This window comes from Acartia tonsa, chromosome 2 (assembly GCF_053477335.1).
Source record: "Acartia tonsa isolate MP-2025a chromosome 2, ASM5347733v1, whole genome shotgun sequence".
Taxonomy (NCBI): Eukaryota; Metazoa; Arthropoda; class Copepoda; order Calanoida; family Acartiidae; genus Acartia; species Acartia tonsa.
Window position 1 is genome coordinate 4,176,515 of NC_137261.1, and position 22,608 is coordinate 4,199,122.

The 22,608-nt window shown below is 31.3% G+C and overlaps 1 protein-coding gene across 1 annotated transcript in view; it reads right to left on the reverse strand.

Annotated features, from left to right (window-relative positions):
- Positions 1-46: 46 nt before the first annotated feature.
- The window catches only part of LOC145312363 (uncharacterized), a 51,463-nt gene continuing 28,901 nt past the window's right edge, over positions 47-22,608 (reverse strand). The window contains exons 14-19 of the mRNA XM_080151601.1: positions 20,425-20,493; positions 19,742-19,801; positions 12,602-12,693; positions 4,325-4,457; positions 3,964-4,053; positions 47-261 (exon numbers count right to left, since the gene is read on the reverse strand). Coding sequence (XP_080007727.1) covers positions 47-261; positions 3,964-4,053; positions 4,325-4,457; positions 12,602-12,693; positions 19,742-19,801; positions 20,425-20,493 — 659 coding nt within the window. The remainder of the gene's footprint in view (positions 262-3,963; positions 4,054-4,324; positions 4,458-12,601; positions 12,694-19,741; positions 19,802-20,424; positions 20,494-22,608) is intronic.

Genomic DNA, 22,608 nt, shown 5'->3' on the forward strand with positions numbered 1-22,608 from the left:
ACTTAAACTTACTACAAAATCACATTGAATGACGTAGACATAAGGATCAAGATATTAAAATTGAAAGCTTTCCTAGCATATACTCTAAAGATCTAATGATAAGCCCAATGAGGAACAAAATATCCATAGTAATATTGACAATATTCCAGCAGGTGAAATATCTTTTCTTAAATCTTCGCTCGTTTGGATTAGGACCTTCTAGTTTCCAGAGGAAGAAGGCTGTGCCGATATCTCGTAGACTGTATGAGGTTATAAACACTCCTTAATATAAATAATCATTATCATAAAGTTAAAGGATCTCTGTGTCCGTGTGTGTGTGTGTGTGTGTCTGTACTAACCGTATGTAGAAGGGCCATAAAAAATACAATAGCAAAGCTTCTCTGTAACTTAAAATTGCGTATTAAAATTTGTGCCAAAATACAGAATTCTGTTTAAAATCTATTTGTTTTATCTAAATCTTTTTAAATACTTATGTGGTACAGACTGAATAGTACAAGTAAATAAACAACACATTGCCAAAGTTTGCAAACACTTTCAAATAAAGCAATGTAGAAATGTTACATTAAAATTAGATAATTTAGCCAATATTATGACCAATAAACGTCATTCAATTCAATCAAGTTACGTAGCTTTTTCTTATTTATTTATGGATTTCTTTAATTTCCTTAAACTTCAATGCAAACTAATATTTCTTCATTTTAAGTACATATTTAAATTTCGCTTTTACTCTTTTTAATCTAAGCCTTATAATACTCTTTATTAATATTAGACTAACTGTAGAACAATGTAATATTTTAAACCATAATGTAAAAAAAAGTAATTTAAAAATAAAAGCTGAATTATGAAAATTAATATTAAAGAGTTATAAAAGAAGAAAATATGATTTACACTTATAAAATATTCTGCTTGTTAAAACTTTTATTTATTTTCTTCCTGTGTTACTGTTACTATACAAACAAGGATGACAATCTACCTTTTAGCGAAAAGCATTGCTTGATTATTTAAGCTTTCTGTGATTGCAAATGGCAAATTGCATTCAGAATCGTCCAAGCTTTTTCTTTTTTTTTGGGGGGGGGGTAAAAATTTTTTAAGGGGAGGGTAATTCGTTTTTTGGGGGGGGGGGTAAAATGGCGCGTAAATTAGATTGAGGGGGGGGGGGGTAATTCCCCTCCCTGAAATCTGTTGGCAGGGGTATTTTTTGTTTACCCCCCCCAAAAAAAATTTTCTCCTTGGGTAAAATTTTTTGGGGGGACAAGACAATCAACCAACTAATAAGACATGCAAAGCAGCCTCACTGATAAAATATTTTGTTTGTGAGTTGGGTATCAAAATAGAGGAGAATAAATATGAACAAGGAGTTATTACCTACATATAGGGAACTTATGGGATGAGGTGATACTATGGATTATTATAAACAAAAGTAACCCTTCTTTAGATTAAAATTATTGGTTGTAAATAATTTTAGTTTGTACAACTCAATCAAGATTTAGGCGAAGGAATTAGATGTCTTCTTTCTTTAACATGTTTACCACCTACTACCCCCTCCCCACTAATTAATGTTTTAACCCTTTATACCCCATGGAAAAATCCTAAGCACGCTCCTGATTAGCAATCATTTTTTCTCGTATTCATTCGAATCCGGTGGATAGGAACCGGTTCTCATCCATACGAAAAAACTATGTCTAGCATCGTATTATATCCAGCTTTCTACGAATATAAAAAATGTACAATCTTAAGATTAAAACCAGTTTTTTAGCCCGTGCCTTCGGCACCTCGGGGCTAAAAAAACTGGTTTTAATTTTACAATTGTACATTCTATATCCGCGGAAAGCTGTTTATAATACGATGCGAGAAATAACTATTTTCAATCTTAACATTCCTACTTTATGTAATAATCCTTGAACAGGATAATAACAATTTAGAAGTACAAACATGTTTTTAAAAAGATTTTTCTGGCAGAGAAGCCACTCTAAAGGTTAGACTTGTCTGTCGTCCATAGGTTTTTAGTCTCAAGGATAAGTAAGTAACGCAGGAACATTCATTTTTTAATTGATGAAAATTGATACAATTTTACATATTATGTGGATAATTTTCCTGAATATTCAGAAAATCTATAATACAAAGTAGAACGATGTCTGTCTGTCTGTCTGTCCGTCCGTCCGTCCGTCTGAAGCTTAAGATCTCAGTAACCACTAAACCGATCGGATTCTACTCTTCAGGGTATATACCTATTGGTCCTGCGGTGGTTTTGAGCTATTTTCTTGGGGGGTGGGACACCCCCAACCCCCCCAAAAACCAAAAAATCCCCCCCCCCATTTTTTTTACTAATTTTACGAATTTTATGAATTTTACGAATTTTACGAATTTTACGAAATTTACGAAATTTACGAATTTTACGAATTTTACGAATTTTACGAATTTTACGAATTTTGTGAATTTAATCGCAAAATGTTTTCCTGCTGGGTAGGTGCGAAAATTTGTGATCCGTTCTGCTGGGTAAGTAATAGAAGATGTAATTATACCTCTTGGGGCAAAGCCCCTAGAGGCTAGGGGCGAAGCCACTAGTATCTATAATACAAAGTAGAACGATGTCTGTCCGTCTGTCCGTCTGTCCGTCTGTCCGTCTGTCCGTCTGTCCGTCTGACCGTCTGTCCGTCTGTCCGTCTGTCTGTCCGTCCGTCCCTTAAGATCTCGGTAACCACTGAACCGATCGGATTCTACTCTTCAGGGTATATACCTATTGGTCCTGTGGTGGTTTTAAGCTATTTTCTTGGGGGGTGGGACACCCCCAACCCCCCCAAAAACAAAAAAATCCCCCCCCCATTTTTTTTTTTTTTTTTTTTTTTTTTTTTTGCAGAAGATTTCCTTGGTCCTTTGTTCAAAAATATTTTTTATTCCAGCATTTATTTTGAATGAAAGAATAGCAACATTCTCTCACTAAAAACAATAAATATTAATTTTTTACGAATTTCGCCTTAATTTTTTTTATCACCTCTTGGGGCAAAGCCCCTAGAGGCTAGGGGCGAAGCCGCTAGTAATAATAAAAGTAACATCAGTAAATCAATTTTAAATTGCTAGTGAGTTAAAAATACTTAATTTGATGGACTTAGGACATACTCAAAAAAAGTTCCTAGGTATTTGTCAATTTTAAGATACTCAACAACATTAATTATTAATTTTTTCATATTATTTTCTTTAACACATTTTTCCGTAAAAAAACTGTACATTCAAGTAAAAATAAATCTTATTTATAATTCTTTTCTTTTGTCATAAAAAGTAATAACAAAATACAAAATTGTACTATAAATACAGACAAAATATTTTACCTAAATAAGATATATCAAATAAAAAAAAGTATTCTATTACATAAAATAGTAAGTTTTTTTACTAGTTTTTAAAGTTACTAAATCTATCGAAAAATTTCGTCGCTCGTATTACTTGAATTGATTGTGTTTAAAAATAAATTTTAAAAAAGGTAAAATTCAATCTTGAGTTTTGGGGCCAGTTTGACCATCTAGATATATTATATCTATTTCAATGTGCTTAACGTGAATGGATATCAAATATACGTGGATATTAAACAGTTAGGGAATTGAATCCATTTTTATAGAAGCAGAAATATAATCTATAATTACGGTTTTGGCCCTCTAAAAAACGTAATCTAGCATTCCACTTTCCCCTCTCTTGGTAATGATATCATCAACGCCTATATGATTTTTGTAATCTACCATTCCAATTTTGCCTCTCTTGGTGATGATATCATCAATGCCGATACGATTTTTGAAATGTACCATTCCACTTCCAAGAGAGGCGAAACTGGAATGGTAGTTTACACTTTTAAACATCGACATAATTGAAATCATACATACTATTTTTAAATTATCACTATTGTATACATGATAACGACAAACAAATTAATAAGCGTATACATAGAGTAGCGAAGCTGCTAAATAATTTACTTACCTAAGAGAGCGTCAACCCAGTAGATATAAGGTACAGGAGGCTCCAACACGTATGATATTATCAATGTTATAAATATCATGTAGGAAAATGCTAGAAAGGTATCATTTTAAGCAATTGTAATTTTAGTAATTATATCTTTGGAAATCTTCATTGTATCATTATAACAGATCTTACTAACCACTAAATAATTTTGTTATCCATTATCGGTAATCTAAAAATATGTCCGGGAGGGGTTTAAACTATGTATATATTTTTAATTTAAGTACTATGTTGGCTTTAAACTATTTTCATGCCCTAGTTAAAACAGAGTAATTTAGGGAGATGTATAGATTATTTTGCTATAGCTTTAAATGAAATATTCCTGTATAAATAGCTCTATTGAGAGGTACCCTCCACTCCTTACAGAACCAAGGTATAGGTGTACTTTTGGTGGCACTGGGGTACACGCAGGGATAGAACAAAGGGTACAGGAACAGCAGGAAGTAACATGGAACCTGAACAAAATTAAATATGTAAAACATTGAATCTAAATTTAAGAAGTTTTTTTATTAATATATCATGAAAAAGAATGTAATTATGTCAGTCTCTTTATATCTTCCTGGTGACAGGTACACCGTAGTTTAGGAAAGAGGGTAAGTTTTAAAAGTACAAAAAGAAATAATCACATAAATGCTGTATTAAAATTAAATTATTATTGTTTTTAATTTTTACATTCTTTCTAATAAAAAAATATATATTTTTAACACCTGAGAAAAATCCATTTGTACAGAATATTTACTGCACAAAATCGAACGCTGAATGTTCTGTCACCCAGAGTTCTTAATTAGTTTTTATCCTTTCTTAAACACTATAAACTAAAAATTGCCAAAAACTTCTTTAGCCAAGTTTATTGAACTTTAAATAATTTCCCTATATTTCTTTCATTAGAAATACATTTATGCATTGTTCTCCTTTACAGTATAGCTTCTCAAATTTCCAGGGCAGGTTTTTAACTATTTGGGAGGAGAGTACTACCACGCTCTACAGGTAAATCGCCACCATAAAAAAATGATCCAGCCCAAAAAATATTTTTTTATATTTTTCTCTTTAAAACTAAAATTTAACGATTGGGGGCCGTAGACTTACCCTTACCCCAATCTCAAATACCTCTAGAGGCCACTAGGGGCGTAGCCGCAAGTATTGGCTAAAATAACAATGTAATGTTATCTCTTTAATAAAATGTTGTAACCGTGAGAGGTTGTGTTTCGACAATACTACAAAATTAAAATCCAACTTTTCTTTTTTATCCTGTTTTCTCATTGTCCAAACTTTTCAACCAATCATTTTAATTGTTAAAATATCGTCTATTGTCTTATACCTTATGATCCCTTCATCATTTCTTTATCTCTATTATTTTTCATCCCTTATAATAAAGTTTGTTTTGTTGCAAATATAAAATATCATGTGAATATAATATTATGCAGAAGTGAATGCACACCGAGATAATGGCATGTGGAGAATGTCTTTTATTAAGATTATTTCTGGTATACGCAAACACAAAGTTATTTTTATATAAAATTGTTTCCATTTTCTGAAGGTTTTTTGGTTCTGTCCATCACGTCACGTTGACATAAGACTCATGTCATTTGAGATTACTATTAGCAGGGCAAGGCTCGGCAGCCGTCCAGTAGCCTCGACTAATTCCTTACATTTAATACCGGTTTGGATGATTTGAAAAAATTTTGAGATTAGAGCTTTTAAAAGTTTTTGTCTCGGGTTTGAACTTCTGATTTTTTAAATTTTAAAAGGTTAATATCCATGAGGTTTACAGGCGTCTGACGCGCGGCTGCCGAGACCTGCTTATTAAATTTCCTATTAAATAGAATAAAAACCGTAACACCATCATCATGGGTGTCTATCTATTTGCCTAGTATTCTTTCTCGTATTCGTTCGAATCCGGTGGATAGGAACCGGTTCTAATCCATACGAAAAAAACTATATCTAGCATCGTATTATATCCAGCTTTCTACGAATATATTCTATATCCGCGGAAAGCTGTTTATAATACGATGAAAGAAATAACTATTAAATACTTGAGCTATTTCATTTGACTCTTCCGTTGATCTAACATTCCAGGTTCCTATATTGCAGCTTTCTTAAGAACTTATTGGTCCTGTCATCAAGTTGGTAGCTTTCTATTACATGTTATCTTATTTCAATTTTGTGAACCAGTTGAGTTTGTTGCATTGTTTTTACTACCATTGGATCTTTTGTTTGGTTTCATACCACTTCCTCCATGCAAAACCATCAGGTCCCAGGTGTCTAGATCCTGTGAAGACGCTAGTTACATTACAATCCTTAGAAAAAAGTAACATAGCGTCTGTTTGTTTATTTGTCTGTTTGTCTATTTACTGTTTTAAACAATTACAAATTAAAAAAATAGGTTTTGAGATTCAACTCCCCTCTCTTTAATTGTCCCTAGAGGCCTCTAGGCGCGTAGCCGCTAGTTCATCAATAAAGTAGCCACTTATTTTGTGCACACGTTTTAACATTAAATACAGAAGAAGTAACCTATTAATAATACAAGAATTACAGTAAAGCTTTGCTCACTTCAATAAATCTAGAGAAAAACTCGTCTCTTGTGTAAGTTAGTTTTGCAATAATTAATTGTAAAAACCTGTAATGTAATCAAGATAAAAGCACTTTACAATTACATAAATGACATACCTATATTTTCTTATATCAAACTATATAGCTTCAGGTGAAATTACATAGAGATAAGTAGGTAAATCTAACCCCACATGTGTTTACCTATCAAACTAAATAGGTATGCTTACCATATAAATAACTTTCTCGTATTCATTCGAATCCGGTGGATAGGAACCGGTTCTCATCCATACGAAAAAACTATGTCTAGCATCGTATTATATCCAGTTTTCTACGAATATAGAAATGTACAATCATAAGATTAAAACCAGTTTTTTTAGCCGGTGCCTTCGGCACCACGGGGCTAAAAAAACTAGTTTTAATCTTATAATTGTACATTCTATATCCGCGGAAAGCCGTTTATAATACGATGCGAGAAATAACTATTCCAGTATGACTTCGAACCCGATTAATATCCGATTGAACTGGTTCGCAGACATACTAAAAATCCATTATTTCGCATTTCAGACAATTTTCCACGAATATTAAAATAAGAATCATAAAACTAATAACAATCTGTTAGCCCTGGCCTTCGGGGCTATCAAAACTGGTTGTAATCTTACATTTTAATATCCACGGAAAGCTGTCTATAATAAAATTCGAAAAATATATGTTATCGTGTTATAATAACCAAGCATAATTTGTTTTTCCTCTTAAAAAGTTAAATTGTTAACTAAATTTTGATATAAAATTTAGTGTTTTGTTTTTCTTGGGAAGTCGAGGTAACCCTCTCCTATAATACAGTTATAAACCTTCCCTGGATATATGCAAAACTTTACTGTAAAGGAGAACAATGTCGGTTAAGCAGTTAGCGAGATCCTACGCTACACACATTTATAGATTGATATAGCAACAAAAATAGCCCAGTATAAGAGTATACGATCCTTTTAAAAATGATAAAACTAAAATAATATTAATGTAGATGGATTAATTATGCATGTAATAAGTAGACATAAATAAGGACAACATAGACTTTAAAGGGTCCACAGATTTTGCCACGTTAAATAAAGGAATCAGATCAAACCATATGAAAGAATTTATGGATAAAGTTATTACCTTCTTATACCTAAAAATAAAACAGGTATTGTCAAATCTAAATTTAAAGTTTGACATCTTGAAATATTTTTAAGCGACTTTCCAAGTGTGAGTTATTTGATTATGATATAATTTTTGTAAGATATATTTTCTAGTAGTATGGCTTCGAAGCAATTAATTAACCAATTTTGAGCTATACTGAAAAATAATGTATCGTATTTATTATATCAATTTTGTACTTATAATAAAATAATTATCATAAAAACAAGGCCCGGGTCAATTAAACTTAAATCAATTTTATAATTTATAATTTAACTATGATTTTGTCTATAATACGATGCGATAAATAACTCTTAACATTCTGTGGTATAGTATCTGAAATCTAACATGGCAAAATTATTGGGTCCTATAATAGACATGTTTACATATTCATGAAGAAAACAGGAGTAATAACACAATATAAAGATTGATTCTAAGACACCACAGAAGGAGGGACAATGGGATATATTTATTATATTAGACCCCAATGTTTTAAAATAATGTTTTCTTATTCGTTGGCTTAAAAACTTTGGAAACTTTTATTTAATTTTGATTGGTTGGTTCATTAAGTTGATTATCCAAACGTTTCAACCACTAATTGTAATCTTTAGAATTAGAAATTTAGTGTAGCATCATTGGTGATGTACATAAATTTATTGTCCATTGTCTTATCCCTGAAGACACCATTTTATACAATATTCAGAAGGAAAAAAACAAAACAAAAAAAGGCCTATAACAAATATTTTGTACTCCAAGGAATAAAATTTCTTAAAGCATCAAAAATGTTTTATTTAGAGGCATATCTTATCCATAATTAAGGCCTGTTGTACGTTAGTACGGCCGTATGTCTCTCCGAGAGAGACAATTGCGTTTTTTTTAAAATCATATTTAGGCTTGTAAAAATTTATTGTTTGTATTTATGTCCAATTGAATTCGATATTTTGATTTCAAAAATTTGATTTTTTTGAGAGTGCAAAGATTAAAATTCATTCCAAATTCGCGAACACAGTAATAGTGTCTGACTGATTAGGACGTAACAAAAAAAATTAGCCAATGAGAGGCCGTTATTGACCAATGGTAAAATTTATATTGGCCTCTCATTGGCTAATTTTTTTTGTTACGTCATATTTTTTGCACCAATACTCACAGCATCGCAACAAGCCTAATGTTTATTGCTATGAAATCTTAATGGTATTTTGTCTATGCGTAAAGGACATGCTTTTATCCACTAATAGAATAAGGATAAACATGTCCATTAGAAAAAAACAAGGTTATATCCCTCAATGTGCCAATCGAGCACTGAACCCTTTTATTTTTTTAATTAGTAAAAATAAGGTGGATAGGTTAGTTTTTGTCTTATGCCTTGCACCTGCGGGGATCTTCGGGTACCCAATACGACCTAGCCTAAAGTAATAAACAAACTAACAAATAAGTCAACTAACCTTCTCCCCTAATTTTTAATCCAGTTCAAAAAAAACAGGAGGTTTTTGTGCTTAACAAGGGATTTGGAGGTAAACTGCCGAACCAACTCGTGTTGGAAAAGACATTTTGACATTATGATATGATTTAATGCATTATCAAAAACCTTTCAAGTATCATCAATATCCAAAAAGTCGTTTAAATAAACAGTCAGAAATTTATGTAATATTTTACTAATTCGAATAATATTTGTTTCATCATGTAACAATATTAAAAAAATTCGCGGGTTTTGTTAAGTATCATCTAAAGCTCCCCCCCCCCCCTTTATATGACCATATTAATAATTCCTCTTATTTCTATGTTACCCCCTCCCCTCATCCATTTCTAAAATACTACCTACCAAACCTTGAACCACTGTTATCATTAATCCCTTAGTGATGACCGGAAGAAATTAACCCACCAAACATATTAATATAACGTAAGATTTAATTTTTTGTTTTCGTAACTTTGTCCTAAAACTATTTTATTAAATATATGTATGTTACATATAAGCATTTTGAATTATAATTCGATTAATATACAACAAATCGACGCATTCTATTGCATCAAATTATATACACATTTGGAGAAATGTTTAATTTTTAAAAGTAATATTAACTATAACACAGTTAACTACAAAGTTGTTAACATGCAAATTAGCAAATCTTAATCAAAATCAAATCGAATTGAGTCTGACAATCGAACAAATTACAAAATAGTAAGAAAATTATATCATTTTAAAAGTAGCTAAGGGTCATCATGTTTTTTTTTAATAATGAATGTATGCACTTTCTGTTAACTATTACATATTGGATAGCAGGATACTCTTTCTTGTTACAAGATTATCTTAAAATCGCGATAATATGATTCTACATGAATTAGTTTTGCTTTTGATTAATTTACCTCTATTTAAATTAACGTCCACTCAAGATCTACTACAAGAATAACCAAATTTACTCCTCCTTTTTTAACCCAACACAAACAATTTTAAAGAATCAAGTAGTTATTATGACCGGAACTACCCACTTCATAATCGGTGTTAAAACCGGGGAGGAAGGAGAATTGACAATTTGGGGACTTTTTAAAAATTACTGGATTGTAAAAAAAATACAGTGTCCTTTTCCATTAATAATTTTACACATAGAATTTTATAATTTGTTTGTCGCATTGGGCGTTCACATCATTTTATCGGCTGTTAATAACCAAGGTGTTATAGGAAAATAGAAATTTATCTGCCCCGATTTTCTAGTCCGAAATATTAACCAGCTAAAACTAAATTTAAATCATCATAATTTATGTCTGGATGTTATATATAATTCTATAATCCATTGAGTAAATTAATTCTTTTTGGGATAATTTTTTAGATAAGTAAGGTTAAATTATGTTCAGCAATGATATAAGAATAATAATAAATTTTACTATTGGTCGATTACAGTGTATACTGTCTTCTCATTGCTTAATTTTAATATATGACGTCATTTTTTTGTGGCAATTTACGCTGTCTCTTTGGAAGAAAAAACAAATCTCTATTAAGGCACTGAATCTTTTCAGAATACAAACATTTCCAAACGATTATCTATCAAAATATATGATAAAATGCGATTTTATAACCCTCACCCCATCCACCTTATTTCTAATCTCCTCCTACTTAATATGAAACCACTGTTATCGCGTGGCATGACCGGAAGGACCGAACATAGCCTTATCTGAACACGTAGCGGTCATGCAACCTGCCCCGCCCACTTTACCTGTATTTAAATCGCCTCAATTTGCGTTCTTAATCAGTTTAAAATCATATTTGATAATATCAACAACTAAAATGAAAACACCTAAGATCCTTCTGATAATCGCAGCTGTAGGCTTCACAATGCCTGTCCAAGCCAATGATGTGGCCGAATTGGAATCTTTGATTCAAACCCAGATATCATCTGCAAGATGCCAGTTGACATGTGTAGATGTCCAGAACGATTCCACCGAGCACGAACGTTGTATGCGTGTTTGTCTGACTGGCGACTACAGTGTTTGTGATTATGACTGGCTGTGTGTTGGCAGCGGCTGCCGCAGGGCTTGTAAAACCAACCAGCACAAGTTTATATTCACAGACATTACTGTAAAAAATTGTCGTATGACTATTCCTGAAACAGAACTGAACCGCGATGTTCTGTATATTATCGGTGCCAAGGATAAGAACAACATGTGGCGTCTGTTAGATGGCGAGTCCAGGCCAAACGACATTTTGAATCTTGAGGCCGATGATGTCTCCAAGTTTCTTGCAATTGGTGTTCTTGGAGTTAGCAGTGCCGGAATTGTTGAGCGCCAAACCATTTCCATTGACGAGTTTAGCTGTGGAGACGACAACATTGTTGAGGTTGAACATTCTGAAGACTTTACTGTTGATTCCGACAACCTGATGATTTCAGAACACAGCAGTTTATATGTCCATGGAGTTGACAATCAAGAAATCAATAGGTTTATCCTATTTCTGTTAACCTGTTTAATCTTAATTTGTTCCTGTGTACTGCTTATTTTGTTTTCAATGTACCTGAAGCGCACCTGCACTAGGCAATCAGCTGTTCATCATGATAACTTAGAGGAGAGTAATGTTGATAGTGAACAATTCATTGAAAAAGGAATCCCAAGGGACGGAAGCTATAAACAGAATGTAGTTAAATATGATGAAATAATTGAAGCATAGTTTTGATTTTAAATCATTGTATATAAATGTTTTATCTCTAAATATATATTTTAAAATCTAGCTAAAATGTTTTTATTATTTCATTTGATAGTAAAGTAGCATGACAAATAAATGAGGTTATATTTGTACAAGCACTAAAAAGTTTTAGCGAATCCGATTAGGATTGGTTTTTTAAAATGTTTTTCAATGTTTTATTTTGTTATTAGTGGAAACATTAACATTTTTATAAGCACTAGAAAGTTTTAAATTACCATGAAGATTAGGTTTCTTTTTCATTGTTTTCAAAACTTAGCGAAAATGAAAACATCTAATAATGTTGACGCTAATCTTTCCGTATAAAAATTAATTTGCTTATTAATTTGACCAAACTTAAAATTATGTGTTAAGAACAAAGTTGATAAAATTATCCCAAACAGAAAAATTGTGTAAAATTGGTAAATGTCTGTGAACCTAGTAAAAGTGCCTGACTCTGATTATGACGTAAAAAAATTAGCCAATGAGAAGCCAGTATACACTGTAATTGACCAATGGTAAAATTTATAGTGGCCTCTCATTGGATAATTTTTCAGAGTCAGACACTTTTACTAGGTTCATGCCTGTCAATGTTCCTGAATACGCTACCATTCACTAATAATACCTGCCAAAAAAAAATTTGTCATTTGTTTGTAATTGGCACATTGGCAAAAAGAGTAAATTGCAACATAGCTACTCTATAATCAACTCTACCTGTTTTAAGACATGGAGAAATCTAGAGAACCAGGGCATATCAATCCATAGAGTGTTTGTGTATGCATAGTTGTCTTCCACCTCAGTTTCTCCTAAACATAATCTATATAGTTGCTGCGCTTCTTGATTAAAGTAATTTTTTTCATGGAGCAAGTTCTTAAATTTTAGACATACAGCTTTTCTATATTTAATGTGAATCCGACATATGTAACAATAGACCGATCATGAATTAAAGCTAATTTCTAAAACAAATATGAAGATTTCTGTAATGACATAGTATAAATTAGAAAGCGTAGCAACTTTTATAGCCGTGACAAAAACGGACACATAATTTTTTTTAAACACAAGCATCTTTTGTTTTATTTATAAAGTTATGATACTTTAATTATTGATTCCTCTAACAATTAAGCACAATAACTGCGACTAAAAATTTAAGTCTTAAGAAATTCCTTGTTATGACTTAAGGGGATGCTACAGGAAAAGCAGAACCCAATACAAAAAGACAGACGGACAGACAAAGCCCATTTTACTTTGTATTGTATCAATATGTAAATAATTGTATTAAATGCATATAGTCTTACAATGCAATTAAGTTTATATTATCAATTAGTAACAAATACAAATAAACCAATCAACAAAATTATACAACAAGAAACAGAATCTTTACTCAATACAAAACTATTGGATCATGGAAACAAAATTAAGTAGTGGGTTCCGTCATATTTTCGCAGTAGCTTTTGATAGGTTATTTTAGGTTAGGTCAGGTAAATGTTAATGATTTCCCTGCAGGGTTAGAGCCCCCCACAGCAGCTAGAAATGGGAGAAAAGCTACAATGAAAATAGGACGAAACCCTCTACCTCGTTTCCTTCCTATGAGCCAAATATTTAAGTTATCATTCATAGTTTCTTATACTTTTATACATTTAGCCTGAAACTTTCCTAATATCAAAACTAAGCATTTTCTAAAAATCAATTTGTTAGACCCACAAATTTCAAGATACTTTTTTATAAGAAATTTTACAAAATTTAGACAGTATTTTTAACTTGAAAGATCATTTATTAGAATAAAATCTTCATGCAGTATATGATAAATATTTATCAACTAGAATGAATACATCCTTAGTATTGTAGAGTAAGTAGAGTTTGGAAGAGGGGTGTAATTTGGTGTAGAAACTATGTAGGCTTTTTCCCCGAAAGCCACACGCAACCCTTTAAAAAAAAACATCAATCTAACCCCCTGAAATTTAGGGGATATTATTAACCTCTAAAATCTTTAAAGTTTTTAGGATGCGCTTTTTGTCATACTTTAAAGCACCTAGGTAGTTTTTTATAGTTTTGTTTTAAATTTCATACACCAAAATGTAGGTTTTTACTCATCCATCTCCATCCCTTAAAAAGCATGCACGTCCTTGCTTGTCATCATGAAATTTCAATAGTTATATGTAGTAGTCTATATTACTATAATATAAAGTAGTATAGATTTTTTGTTTTGCTGGCCCGATTACTTTTCAGAGAAGCTTTAAAAATGTCTTGTGATGGTTTTAGGATATTTTACTGACCTCCCCCACCTCACCCTAGAGGCTAGGGGCGAAATAACTTGTATATCGTAATTTGGTGGACATAACATCCTTTTTTTCAAGACAAAAAAGACATTACTTATAAGTAGTAATGGCTGACATTTCATCTACCTGGCGTTATTATGACTGCATTAACTTAAAAATGTGAAATATTCAGACCAAAACTCTTTACTATAATTAAAGATAAAATAGCTATGAAGTAGCTCTGTTCTGTTCACAGTCAGGCAGAAATAGAATAATGAAGACAATATAGCTTTATATTGTTCCATGTCTGTTAATACAAAGGATGAATAGGAAATCCTAAAGTGTTGTCCTGATAAATGTTATAAAGGTTTATTTTTCACAGGAACAAAATGGACAGGTAAATTAATACTTAATACATGGTTCATGATGGAGGTTTAGGTTTTGGAAAGGGTTTATTTATCTATCAAAATATTCAAAACACAACAATTGTTCATTAATATACAAATATTGATTCAACTTTTTGAAGTAATAGTTTGACCTTAAGTACTAAATTTTCGGGATCTAGTGCAGTTCACGGTAAAATGTTCCTGGGAACGATTATCATCAAAAACGATGACCTTTAAAGGCTACAAACTGCTGAACATACATGTTACTCCAGCTTAGCATATGCATGAAAAGGCGTACACATACTTTAGGTTAGGTAAAGCAAGGGTTTGAAGACCCCTGCAGAAAAAAAATCGGTTATAGTCCTTTCCACGACATCCCTCCATAAGGGGCGATTAGTCGTATTTTTAAAATGGCTTTTTATATGTGATTTTAGGTTAGGTTAGGTTATATTGTGTTAGGTGATTGCCCCACAGGGTTAGGTAATTGGCCCCGCAGGGTTAGTCCCCCCGCAGGGGCTAGAAATAGGAGAAAAGCTACTGTGAACAATACGAAGAATCGCCCCTTATGGAGGGATGTCGTGGAAAGGACTATACCCAAAAAATCTTATAATTGAAAATAAAGGTCTATTTTTAGATATGAGTAAAAGCAAAAAAAGTGCCATTAGAGGAAAATCATAGCGAGTCTGGTTAACACTTCGTCCTATTAGAGACGTTAAAATGTACTTACTGCTGCTCTGTCAGACATGTAACACTAAAAGTGAGAGTAGGGAGAATGCCTTTGCCTATAAACAAGCCTGACTCATTACCATGTTCAGTTTAAACTTCCAGACAAAGGTCGTGCAATCAAAGGATTGGTTATCTGTTGGATGGGATCCTTTACTTATTCAAGACAGTAACAGCTTATATTTTAAAAGCATTATAAATCCTTTTCCTCTGTTGTTGGGACTTTTATAAAAGGAACAATAGAAAATAGTTGAAAATAGAGCTTAGAAAATAAATGGTTACACTACTTATGCGGAAAAATATACATTAATTATAAAGTAAGGCTTCTCTCAAATGAGTGTATTTCTACAAGAAATTCTTTGATGATTATAGTTATTAATTGCAAAATTTTAGTAAAACCATTAACATGTATGTTGCACTTTTTGGTTATACTATAATAGTTATTTCTCGTATCGTATTATAAACGGCTTTCCGCGGATATAGAATGTACAATTATAAGATTAAAACTAGTTTTTTTTAGCCCCGAGGTGCCGGAGGCACCGGCTAAAAAAACTGGTTTTAATCTTATGATTGTACATTTTTATATTCGTAGAAAGCTGGATATAATACGATGCTAGACATAGTTTTTTCGTATGGATGAGAACCGGTTCCTATCCACCGGATTCGAATGAATACGAGAAAGTTCTTTATTGTATTATTGACTGTTGAAATGAACCAGGGAGGGTCAGGAAGGGATCATATACGTGTACCCAATCTCTCATTTGTATTCTTTTAAACTTTGGGTACTTTTTATATAAAAAAATCCTGATTCTTTAGTTTAAACTAAAAATATCGGGTATAGTCCCTTTCGTGGCAACGCCTCTTAAGGGGCGATTCGTAGTATTTTGAAAATGGCTTTTGATTGGTTATTTTAGGTTAGGTTGGGTTAGGTTATATTGGGTTAGGTGATTACCCAACAGGGTTAGGCGATTGGCCCCACACGATGAGAGCCCCCCCCCCCCCCCCCCCGAGAAATCGGAGAAAAGCTACTGTGAAAATACGAAGAAACGCCCCTAAAGGGGCGTTGCTACGAAAGGGACTATACCCAAAATATCAACTAATAGTTTTAATCTTCAAAAGGGGTTCTTTTGTTTATAATTTTAATTTTTTTTTATCGTCCATTGTCTTATCCCTCAATATCTATGAAATGAAATGATTTGATTTAACTTTACATATATGAATGTTGTCACTATTGTTCCATAAACGTATTTAATTAAGCGTCTGTCATTTAGATCAAACAGATTCAAGGTTGGTTGATAATTGAATCAAACTTTAAAATTCAATGGATCAGAAAAATAAATGCCCTAAAGGTAAAATGTTATATCAAAATAAAAAATCTTTTAAAAAATATAAAACTTTCAGAGCTATGTTTTTGTTTACTAAATATTTTTTTGTAGTTAACGTCTTCTTTCTTTCTTTCTTTTGTAAGTAAGGGGCGTCGTAATACATTTACATATCTTCCACTTGGTCGTGTAAGAAGGAAGATTATTGAATGGTTTGGATACTCAATAGTCACGTACATAATACTGTGCAACCCTTAACGCAGGCTCCTCTGCAGAGAGCGTCATTCGTTACGTTGACTTAATTTGGGACACATGCCATACAATATAGAGTAGCTGCCATGAGACAGTAAGTCATAATGTACAAACACACATTTACAATTATTTTAAATTTAGAGAGTCTGCTATAAGTGTCCTTCTAGCAAATGCATGCACGGAAATTTTCGTGGTGTCCCTATTATTGTATAAGAACTATTTCAAAATCGCATTTTAATGCTTGGTTTAGGATAGGCTAGAATAAGCAAGGTAAAAAGATACCCAAAAGGATATTACCACGTATGAATAAGGTCCCATAGGGGATTTTCTGGACCAAAACAAGTATTAGAGAAATCTCCTAAAATTTTTTATTGTCGTTTGAAAATGCCTACAAGCATATTAAAAACAATATGACACCCACTGACTCATTTCTGCAAAAGTAATAAGCGTATTCTAATTAATCTGGATAAACTTGTGAAATCTAGTAAAGGTTTTGTGTGAAGAATGTCTTCATTGTAGTAAAATCTCAGCGTATTTAAATTCTGAGCCGGGTTTTAGCCTGGCTCTCCATCCATTAAAGATTTGTGTAAACAATTCAAGCAAACATTATCAAATTTACGGCTGTATGGTTTATTTCATATCTGAAAAAAATATTATCGTCTTTATTTTGGATGCATTTTATTATTTATCTCTAAGAAGGATCATAAGAAGGATTGGTTTTTCATGTAAGGATTTATTTGTACTCAGCAGGTTTACATTTGACAATATAAAGCCATGAAGCAACTGTATACTAATTATAAATTCTGAAAGCATGCAAAAACAGATAATTAACATTAGAAGTATATGTAGAAAAGAAAAGCAATTAAAATGTAGTTTTGAATTATCAAAATGCATGCAAAGAATCTTTATTTAGTATAGGACATTATAAAAAAACAACATGGATGTCTTTTGAAGAACGGAAAATAAAAAATATGATTTAAAATTTTAAAATTCAAACCTATTATCAACTAAATACTTAGAAATTAGGTAAATAGAAAATTAGATTGGTTTTCCATTGTAAAAATAGATTTTTTTTCCCTATTCTATTTTGTATATTTTGTCAATAACTATCAATAGTTTTTATTCAAATGCTGTGTATTCAAAAATAGATATCAAACACAACAATTGTCAAAAAATGGTTGAATAAAAACGTCATAATCTTAATATAACGTATACAATCTTTAAATTGATTATGTTAATTACAAAAACCTCACCACTTCATTAAATAGAATTTTATTACTAAATACATGGATATAAAAGCAAGGTAAAAAGGCAAAAAAAAAAAAAAGGAAAAAGAACTACAATGTACAAAAGCAGCATAAAAAATGAAAATTAGAAGTTGCAAATATAAGAAAAAAAGTGGTTTTTGAAATATTTTAAAAGAGAATACTGACATACAAATACAAAGACTGAATACTAGACAAACCATAAACGAAACAATTGTACAGAGGATTCGCTACTAAAATACTTCCAGAAGAGTGGAAAAAAAATTTCATGCAAAAAAAGTTATTATTATTATGTACAAAAGGACAATGATAAAAAACAACTTTTTATAAATTCAAAATAATTTTATATTTCTTTACCTAGCCCTGTTAATAGGCAGAAAAAGAAAAAAATTAATAAGGTTAAAAAGGGGTAAAATATATTTATACAAAAAATAAACAAACGTTATTTTAAAGCCATATATTCAGTGAGGGAGTTATATTGGACTGTATTTTAACAAAAGGTTTTAACAAGTTTTTTCGTATTCATTCGAATCCTGTGGATAATACGAAAAAACTATGTCTAGCCTCGTATTATATCCAGCTTTCTACAAATATAAAAATGTACAATAATAAGATTAAAACGAGTATTTATAGCCCCGAGGTGCCAAAGGCACCGGCTAAAAACCGGTTTTAATCTTATAATTGTACATTCTATATCTGCGGAAAGCTATTTATAATACGATGCGAGAAATAACTATTATCAATTGTTTGGTTTGAACAAACTAGCTTTGTCCATAATGATTTAGGTTTATAGCCTTAATGCAGCCAAAAATATTACAAAACAAATGGGATAAAAAAGATAAATATGAAGTTAAGTTTATTGTTTAATTCTAATTTTGCTAATAAAACTAATTATATTGTAGATGTTGAAATGTAAAATAAGAAACTATTTTCTATTTTGTTTAAGCAATAGAAACAAAAATTTATTTTTGTTTCAATCTAATTGTATTTACAAAGATTTTAAACCAGATATTTTTAGCAGCCAAAAAAAGGTTTTTATCGACTATTATTTTCAGTTTTCTCCACTAATATTTTCTGGGAAATAATATCAATACTTTAACTATTCTAGAGGGATAAAAAGGATATGTATATTAAGAGATATAAGTTTTCCGGAATTTTAATGTAGGGAGGAGATTTGAAATCTGCATCAAATTTTAAGGATTTTTTATAAAATTCATTTTTTGTATAATTCTTTATCTAAAAGCGGAAATACAAATTAAGTTAATTAATTTTGGCATCCGTGATAGGTGGATTTAAAAAATCAGCGCTCTGATTGGATGTCGTAAATCATTCAACCAATTAGAGCGCAGGTAGTTTAAAATCCACCTATCCTATTGGTCAAAATTAATTAACTTAATATGTATTTCCGCTTTTAGATAAAGAATTATACAAAAAACGAATTTTAACAAAAAATCCTTAAAATTTGATGCAGATTTTAAATCTCCTCCCTACATTAAAATTCCGGAAAACTTATATCTCTTAATGTATATACCAAACATAAAAACATAAATGCGGGTTTATTGTGCAGATTTTCACATTATATATTCTATACAAATATTATTCTGATTTTAGATAAATGTGCTTTAAAAACTTTGTAATTATAAAAACTTACCAAACTTTTTAAGTAGGACATACTGAAATCTTTCATGGGCTACAAATTTCATTCTGGAATCTAAATATATGAAGAATTGTATATATTTGTGTATTATTTATCCTAAAACTATAAATAAACAGCTTAAGAATTAAATGAGAGTTGAAAAAAATTAATAATGCATGAATAAGATTTAGACATTATATTTCACTGTCAAAGGCTGTGGTTAAGTCAAACTGTTATTAAATAACACTAATTTAATTTTATAAAACTTATATTGAAAAAAAAACAGCAAAAAGAATATATTTTCAACCACTATTCTATTTATTATTACATATTTTTATTATTGTTATCGATTGAAAACTTTGTAATATTTATAAACTAATGTTACAATATGAGTACAAATGTATATCTAAAAAAATAAACTCTAAATATCTTACATTTAACTAAAAAGTGAAAATGTTCACAAATTGTCTAAAGATGTATGGGAGTATTTTCGATGATTTTATAAAGAAATGTATATTAAATAAATTTTAAAAGTAAACTTAGAAGATCTTTATAGTGCCTATATAAAAAGGATTAACGTCATTATAGAATTGTCCATCTTTCAGGAAACTACGGCCAAAAGTTTTTTAATTCGTCCCCTTTTTTATAGTCACTATAAAGAGCTTTGTAAACTTGCAACAAATTAAAAAATAAATTACCTAGAATCGCAAGGATATAATTTGCATGATTGGTGCCATGGTTCGTTTGCAAAAATGTCTCCACTTCTCCTATATTGATAAAAAAAATCATAAAAGTTTAGTTTATGTCTTCTGACAGACAGTTTTATTGTCTGTCTGCACTATAAGATCTCTATAAATGCTTGACTAAGCAGGTTTTCATTATTGTTTGAGGGTGGGGGGGCAAGGTTTATTTATCTATTTTTGGGTTTAAAAACGCTTCAAAAAAGGCTCCTGAGAATAAAATGAAAATTTATTTTTGCTTATTTTTTGTGCACTATATAACTTGAAACTAGCGGCTACGCCCCTAGAGGCTTCTAGTGGCATTTAAATGTTTTTATTTTATTTTATATATCTAATTTAAGATATAATTCTATAATATGTTTCTACGCAGCGCCACTACGCTACGTAGAGACACTCATACGCTAGCGACACTATGCGGCAGGAATATTTCAATTTTTTCGATTTTATTGTGATTTCTCTTGAGAGGGTGGTGGTACCCTCCCCCAAAATAGTTTTAAACCTTCCCAGGACCTATGAAAATCTACCCTGTTAAGGAGAACCCGATCGGTTCAGCGGTTAGCGAGATCCTTCGGTACAGACACACGGATACACAGACACACAAACAAACATCCTGCTACTTTAGTATAAGGATAAAGGCTACCACCCAGTAAAACATAAGATTCAAAGAATTATTAATACAGTCTATGTATTTGCAGAATGAAAGTAAAGGTTCATATGAAGGAAGACAAGTATGATCTGTTAAGACAAAGATAGAACACAGTAATAGTGTCTGACTGATTATGACGTAACAAAAAAAATTAGCCAATGAGAGGCCACTATAAATTTTACCATAAGTCAATAATGGCCTCTCATTGGCTAATTTTTTTTGTTACGTCATAATCAGTCAGACACTATTACTGTGTTCCAAAGATATCTAGGTTGCGTAAGATTTCTTGCTTGTCTCAATTAGGAATATACGGACAAGCATATGTTTAGGATAAAACATGAAATTAACTTATTTAAAATTTTCTTTTTTTACAGTGGATCTGCAAAAACATAATATCTTTCGCAAATTTTCCTGGCTCGTATTCTCTCCAAATTGTGTAGATATAAAGTAATAATGTAGTTATTAGGGTCAGCTGAATCTTAGTTTCCGATTTTGTACATATCACCCTCATCCAATCTCAATATTTACTACTAGCTAAAAATGCTTCAAAATTCCAAAAAAAATCAAAATTTGAAAAATTTAAATTAAATCTGAAAAGCCTTTCCCTTGGACCGGAGTAGCTGAAAACAGCTTTTGCAATAGTTTAGTCATCTGTCGTACAACTTCGGAAATTAGGGAACAAATGGGTAATCAATTTTTAGTTGATCATTATTTAATACCTATATTTGAGACAACTTTTACTACACAGAAACTCCCAATTTTTAACAACAACAAAATCCCTGCCCCTCTCGGAGAGCCGCGAACCCGCGACATACGGATAAGGAAACCAACATTCTATAAATGAGCTATATTGGAGTCCAATTATTAGTTGTGAAAATAGACGATGTATACAAAAACTTATTTCTTATAGTATACTTTAAAATTTCAAGTTCTTCCATGTCTATCATCATAGCTCAGGGGTAGAGTTGAGGTTCCATTCAGAGAGTTTTCAGTTCAAAACTACCCAAACACCAAATTTAATTTTCACTGTCTGAGATAATAAGTAATACAAAATTTTAAAATATTTTTAATCATTTACATTATACATTATACAGTCACTTAAAATATTAAAATATTTTTTTGATTTGTTTTTGGTGAGACTCAATCTTGCATCCATTAAACCAAATATCAGTGGTAAAACAAATTATTTTCTCACCAAACCTCCAAATCTCTACAGGGGTATGCGTGTTTTGTAGATTTATTGTTTTAGTCTTACTGTAAATGCCAAAATATAAAAGATTGAAAAAAATATTGTTTCAGTGGTGTGTCTTGAACCACCATCCTTGGCATCTGAAACCTGTTGCCTTAACCGAAAGAGCTAATTTAGCATGAGACATATGTGAGTGTTTTACAGTCTTCTTTTAAATGCCAAAGTATATAATATTGAAATAAATTTTTTTTCAATGGTGTGTCTTGAACCACCATCCTTGACATCTGAAACCTGTTGCCTTAACCAA